At 59.3% G+C, this 7183-nt stretch overlaps 1 protein-coding gene across 1 annotated transcript; it reads left to right on the top strand.

The window, feature by feature from the left end:
• Positions 1 to 4745: 4745 nt before the first annotated feature.
• On the top strand, positions 4746 to 6866 carry KVR01_000444 (uncharacterized protein; the record flags this gene model as incomplete). Its single annotated transcript, XM_044784819.1, has 1 exon — positions 4746 to 6866. One exon carries the CDS (start codon positions 4746 to 4748, stop codon positions 6864 to 6866), a length of 2121 nt encoding a protein of 706 aa, XP_044650393.1.
• Positions 6867 to 7183: the final 317 nt, after the last annotated feature.

Genomic DNA, 7183 nt, shown 5'->3' with positions numbered 1-7183 from the left:
ATAACCAGCAGGCAGCACGCACGGAGGCCTCCGTGGTCTGGGGAACCCCCTACCCCTCTCTTTCGATGCGGGACATCTCGATCTGGGATTGTGGACTGGGATCCCACGGATCTTGCATGCTATCAGGGAGTGCCGGCCACAAATGTCCTGTTAACGATTAGGAATGCTGGCAGAGCAGTTGGGTCGAAAAAGCAAGGAGAGGAGACAGGCGAGACGAGGAGGGCAGATTTGGGAGCCAATAAACACCGGGGGGCTTGTCAAGTGCGGAAGAGACGACCGCGGTGTGGCAGTTGTGGTAGGGCTTAGCACGGGGTGGTTCTCGTCCGCTCGTATTCCTTCTTTGCTGTGTTTTCTGCGCGATGCCGGTCAGTCAGACTCTGTCACTCTGGGTCATGCTGAGAGGATGTGACTTGACCTCGATGGGCCTGATCCGATGGGCTGGGCTGGGAAAATGCGATTTCATTTTGTCCATGTGGGGAAAGATGGCAATTGGAATTGCGATCGTGTCTTTGCTCTTGTTCTGGCCGGCGGGCGAATCAGGAAAGCTAGGCCGGGGTGGGGGTGGCGATAACACGTTGCATGTGAGGATGTGAGTATGCGACGTGAGAGGAGGCCGTCATTGAGCGTCAGCCCAGGGAACCAAAGTACCTGGGTACCAGGCGGTCAGTTGTACGGAGTAATGTGCATGCCCCGGTGCTGGCTGCAAGGCACGGTCTTAGGCACCCAAGGAACCACCCAGCCCAACCAAGCAACTGGGCCCATGCCTTCGCTGCAGCTCGTGCCGCGCGGTCACGTGTGCACGAGCTGCCTGGGCTCGGCTCCGAGTCTGCTGCAACCGCATCTGAACCGCATCTGCATCTGCATTTGCACCTGCTCCTGCAACTCGTCAGCAGATCCGTGTCACTCGAAACTGCAGACATCGTCGCTCCTTTCCAACATCCCTGGACTGCTCATCTCACCTGGGACCTCAATTCTGGACACGGCTGGATTAGTAGACCTCGATTCCAAACTGCACAGCCTGCTCGACGAGGTCGCCGAGATCGACCCAATCCTGCCTCCAAATCGCCTCAGTCGCCTTGCACTTCCCCGGCGAGACTCACCATCTCGTTCCCAAGCTGACCGCATCTTCCTGCAACACCCTAATCAGACACGCCTGAGCCAATCCGTGGGCAACTCGAGTGAGTTGGGCCGGACTGCATTGGCCTGGATCGGGCTTGGCTGGGCTCGGCTTGGCTGGGCTTCAGGCCTCACTGGACTGCGACTGAGACTGTCTGTCGACCGCCTTTTGATATGCAGCTGTGACGCCGTCGAGAAGCAGTCTGCCTCCTCGAAATGGCCGTATCACAGCATCTGACGCGAGGCATCCACGCCGCCCTGCCCAGGCCGCAAGCACGGAACCGAGTGCCGTTACGGTCAGCGTCATGGATCCTGCAGCATGGCACGGCCGTGTCGTCAGGAATAGCACGGTCCGCGGGGCCTTGTCTGTCAATATGCGCCCCGTCTAAGACACGTACGATCCACTCGTCAACGACCAGGTCTGGCGCCAAGCCAAGGGCAAATGGAGAAGCAAGACCCCTCTCCGAGCTTGCCGAGACGTACAAGAAACAGCTCGTCGTTTTCGGCCTTGGGGTGGCGGTCATGGGCGCATACATCGCAATGCTCGTCCGCAGCATGACCAAGGACCCCTGCTCCGACCACGCCCCGCACGACCAGCATGGCCAGCACGGTGACATCCCTTCAGGCCGCCCGAGGGACCTTCGATCCGGGAAGATCACCGCCACCGCTTTTGACCGGGAACAGGACTGGAACGAGTGGATCATGGGCATCGCGGGCCTGCGCAAGCTCATGGGTGGGCTCGCAAGGGGCCATGTCCTCGAGGTCGCCGTGGGCACCGGCCGGAACATCGAGTACATGGACTGGGATGAGATCAAGAACACCGCCCCGCGCCCGGCCGAGGATGGTGTCGGCTTCGTGCCCAACCCCAGGTCGCCAGAAGACCTGCATAAGGACCGTGTGAAGAGGAGGCTGGACAAGGGAAAGAAGAGCTTGGTGCTGCCAGGGGACGACGCCCCGGAGGTGCTGAGTTTCACCGGCGTCGATGTGTCTGCCGACGTGCTCGAGGTCACATGGACGAAACTGAAAAAGACAGTGCCGGAGCTGATCCCCAGGCGCAAAAGGAAAGTAAATGAAGGGCACCAGACACGACAGGAACAACAGGAGCAGGAGCAACCGCAGCCGCAGCAGAAGTCTGTTGAAGAAAAAAAGGCTGTCACGTTCAGGAATCCATTGAAGGCCCTGTCAGAATCCAAGGTGCTGGCTCCTGCACGACATCCTGCACCGGCTGCTGCGAGCCCATCCGACGAGCAGGCCCTGGCAGCCAATATTGGCAGTGGCCGCATTCGCTTGTTCAAGTCGGATGCGCAATCCCACCTTCCCTCGCCACCGTCCATCCTGGCCCCGGATGCTGCAACAACCTTACCGGCCCCGCCCTACTTCGATACCATCCTTCAGAACTTTGCCATATGCTCCGTCGCGGACCCGCATCAGCTGTTGGCCAACATGGCCCGCGTGCTGCGGCCCGGTTCCGGCCGTATCTATCTGCTAGAGCACGGGCGCGGCCGTTATGATTGGATCAACCGGCTGCTTGACAAATTCGCCCTCTCGCATTTTGAAAGGTACGGCTGCTGGTGGAACAGAGACATCGAGGAGGCTGTCCGCAGGGCCGAGAGGGAGGTGCCAGGGCTCGAGGTTGTCAGGATCGAGAGGCCCCTCCGGACACAGGGTGGCACCATGTACTGGGTCGAGCTCAGGGTTAACCCACAGAAGGAACACGGGAGCGGAACCGGCAGCGGAACCGGCAGCGACAGCGGCATCCGCATGCCAGCAGACAATCCTGGGCGGCCCACATCCCGGCACGCCGCGTGAGATCGTGGCACTGCGGCTCTGAAAGCCACCGGGAAACCGAACAACTCAACGCTGCGGGAGAAAAGGCATTGATCTGGGTCGCTAAGTCTAAGCGACCAACGGGCCGTGCCTAGATTCGCCGGTGAGATCTGCAGCACTCCTTCAGATCAGATCGATAGGGTGCAGCCTCACGACGCGGTCTAACGGCTGCAACGTCCATTCGGCCAACGGACAGCCCATGCATGTGCCTTGTGCAATGGCCAAATCTCTTCTGCAGCCAAATTAACAGTGTAACCGGACGGAAGCATGTTCGAAGGAAGCCAGAGCCGATTACCGGAACCATGTCCCCATTTTTATTTTGTTGCTGTTGCTTTTGCTTCGTGTGGCCCAACAGGGTCACGGAAAATCAGCCCCGTAATAGAAAATGCAACCTGACAGCTAGCTGCCTGGCACCTCCGGCATGCTTCTTCCAGATCCCAATGCCTGCCACACAAGCTGTCGACCCGACTCACCGACCAGAGGCAATCAACCTGTAACGTTAAAAAATCAAAACCGACAACAAGCGGAGTGAGAAAAAAGTCGAAAAGAGGAAAAACCCTCGCTCCAGAAGGAAGGCTCTTTTCAATAGACTCACACATCGGCTTCAGTGTTGGACAAGCGTGGATCTCCATGTGACACACCGTTGGGTCGTCGTGTACCGAGGACCTCGATGGGCCGTCATGGATTCCTACCAGCCACCCGTGTGTGTGAGACAATCGTGGCATAGTCACTCCCAACCAAAGGCCAAATGAGCCGTGGGACGTCGCAGGGTGCACATCCACAACGACCCATCCATCCTGTCGTTTCCTGAAACCTTGGATCGGATGCCCGTCACCGCTTCCCCCGGAGGGCGCCAAACCTCCTAGGCCCGCCAATGCCGGCGGCTCTGCACTCGCAGAAGAGGCTATCATGGTCAAGACAGCGTGAACAAAGAAGCATCAAGCAACACCCAGTAAGATCAGGTGAAAAGTAACAGGAGATGACGTTCCCGTGATGGGCCGCGCCGGCTGCTCGCGTACTGACCGCACCTCGCTGGCAAATGAGAGGGTCGCTGATGGATCTCTTGTTGCTGGTGGACCTTGTCTCACGAGATCAAAACGAAGTCGTATCCTCACCTGCAATCCCAAACCACAAGGGCCATCCGCAGTACGCACGCCAGTAGGCAGGCAGGCACAGACAGACGGTGAGCGCGGTTGACCGGGAACGAGACGCGAGCGCCTCAAGCTCTTCCACCTCGACCGAAGGCGGAGACGAGCACCTTGCTCGAACCTCCAGAAACATATATAGAGGTAGGTCGGTGCGTATGTATGTACACAGACTCGCGATGATTTCATGAGATCTACGTTCACACGGCAAGTGCGTTGCGAGGTGACCTTGCTCATTTCCCTGACTGCCTTCCCTTTTCCCGTTCACGATGCCAGAGCATGACATCGAGCCTTCCTTATCTCTCCTTCAGACCTTCCAATGCCCCGTAGTGGCCGATCCTCCTTCCCTGACGGCGTCGAACTGCATCACATCAACGACCAACAACACATCAACACGGCCTCAGCCCAACAACAACAACCACAGACCTGAGCCGAACCAGATACCCTCCAGGCCATCGCAACAGAACCTAGCTCACATATCTCGTTCCTCTTGCGCACGCATCTATTTTCCCAAGTATTGTTCGCGTGTGAGACATCACACGTCAAGACAGCATCGTAATCGCAACCCTCGCAATAACTGCAGCAGAACGCAAACACCAGCACAGCAAGCGGCGTCGCCCAGTCAGCCAACCCGTGCGCGCCGGCACCTCGTCGATCATGCGCTTCTCTGTGCACAAGTCCACTGCCCGCATCGGGCAAGTCGAGATCCGAGGCGTGCAGAACGTCGTCGAGTTCGAAGCCAGAGAACCCCAGGCTAGCGGCAGAAGACGGCATCATGGACAGCAGCCAACTGAGGCAGTCTCGCCTGAGGCCATCGATGCCATCCAGTCCAGGACAGCCATCGTTGTCCCCTGCAAGGACGAGCCTGTCAGTCGCATCATCAGCGTCTGGGCTGGAATCCCGGCAGGCAGCCTCATAGTCTTGGTCTCGGCATCTGCACAGCACATGTACGCCCGTGAGAGGGACGCGCTGGCCAGGTTCTGTCGTGACACGGGGCGGGACGGCATCAGCGTCCACCAGCGAGACCGCCAGCTCGCCAAGGCGCTGAGAGAGGTCGGGATGACGGGGCTGCTGGGTGACGACGGCCTCGTCCACGAGGGCAAGGGCGAGGCACTGGTCATTGGAATCGCCCTCGCTGCCGCTGCCCAAGGCCCGGGGGCTGCCGACGGGGCAGACCCTTCTGCCCGCACCCGTACTCATCAACAGTGCCACGGCCACAACAGGAACGGAGAGAGAAATGGAAGGATCAACAGCCAGGAGACAGAGGTGCGGTGTAGCCACGGCTGCCCGCGTGGCACCACGAGCGGGAACGGGCAGCAATTCCGCGGCACCTGCGCGGCCAGAGACAGCGGCACTTGCCGCAACAAGCAATCTCGTGGCTGTGCGGCCGGGGACGGCGGCGATACCAGCTACTACAAGTACGTCGGCTTCATAGACGCGGACAACTTTGTCACGGGAAGTGTCTCGGAGTACTGCAAGGCCTTTAGCGCCGGGTTCCACCTTGCCTCAGCGCCAGATGCCATGGTGCGCATCAACTGGGGCAGCAAGCCCAAGGTGCACGACGGCGAGATCGTCTTCAAGACCTCAGGCCGGAGCAGCGAGGTCGTGAACCGGCACTTCAACCAGTTCCTCGGCCAGCTCGAGAAGAGAGGGGGCTGCACCTTCAGCGGCGAGGCCTCCGAGCGCGTCGAAAACGATCAAGGCGACATGGAGCTGCACCACATTTGCACGGGCAACGCGGGCGAGCACGCAATGACCATGTCGCTGGCGCTGAAGCTCAGGCTGGCCGGCGGCTACGCCATTGAGCCATTCCACTTTCTCGACCTCTTTGACCGGTTCTCCGGCGACCACATGGTCAGGTCAGCTCCTGCCTCCCTCATGTTGGAGCCGCACTCGACCATCTCCACAGTTTCCTCGTCGCCTGTACCAACCCCAGTCGGCACTTCACCCTACTCATCCCCAATCTCGGAGCCAACCGCAGCTAATTCTCCGTCCCCTGTCCCATCCGAGCCAGCCCCGTCAGCTGTGGACCAGAAGCTGTTTGCCTACAGCTCGGGGACGCGTGTTACCACGCCCAAGGTACAGATTCTTCAGATCCGCACAATGAACCCGCACTTCCATGACACCAACAAGGGTGAAGCCCACATAATCCGCATGTGGACGCAGGGTCTCTCAGCCATGTACCACAGTCCATTGACAGCGGACTTTGCCGACTTCAGACACGGCCTGTGGGAGACTATCCTGGCAGGCGGCCTCAAGATCAATGGCAGCGCAAGCGCAAAGCCAAACATCTCCTTTCCACCTACACCACCACTGACCCAGTACGACCGGGGCTCGGTGACCCCTCCCTCCTTCCAAGGCATAGAGAGTTCCAGCAGAACAGGCCTCGAGCCCGCAAAGTGCAGGATATATCAGCCCGCGGGAGATTTTGACCTCATCAAGCTCAGACAGATCCTCCTGTACGACAGCGAGCTTTTCTGGTGTTCAAGTTCCGCAGACCCTGAGGAGGAAGCTCTGGAAGACGATATCCAGGTCGTGTGCCGCACAGAGGACGCCGCCAGTTCTAGCGGCGTCGACGTTGATGAATTCGCCCAAGAAATGCCACCGCAAAGCGTAGGTAGGAGAGACTCGGGCGTGGACTTCGACATGGGCGGCACCGACCACACCGAACTCAATGAGCAGGCTGTTCCTGGCCTCGCCTTGCATGAAGCGCCCACTAAGGATCGTCAGCTGGACATGATGCATAACGGCATAGTCATCATGGACGGACTTCAATGACAGTCACATCTACGTCGCCGTCAAGGAGGCCCGCCGCTTTTTCGACGCACAATTCCGTCCAGGCCTGCCATCAACATTGTCAAAGAGCACCCAGGCCCCCACCGCCAAGCTCACCGTACTCCCACCTTTGACGCCTCATCTCGAGACACGGCGTTCGGTGGCGTCCGGCCATGCAGCTGCCACGCCATTGGCGGGTGACAAGGCCGTTGTGGCTTCCCTTACCCAGCCCCTCTAGCGAATACCCGCCCCTCCTTCACTCAGCAGCCCCTACTAGCCACTGGATCAACCAGATGCATCGATTTCGCTTTCGCACTCGC

The sequence above is a fragment of the Diaporthe batatas genome, assembly GCF_019321695.1.
Source record: "Diaporthe batatas strain CRI 302-4 chromosome Unknown Contig00001, whole genome shotgun sequence".
NCBI classification, from domain to species: domain Eukaryota; kingdom Fungi; phylum Ascomycota; class Sordariomycetes; order Diaporthales; family Diaporthaceae; genus Diaporthe; species Diaporthe batatas.
The sequence above is the reverse complement of the archived record's forward strand: the minus strand, read 5'-3'. Positions and strand labels throughout refer to the sequence as shown.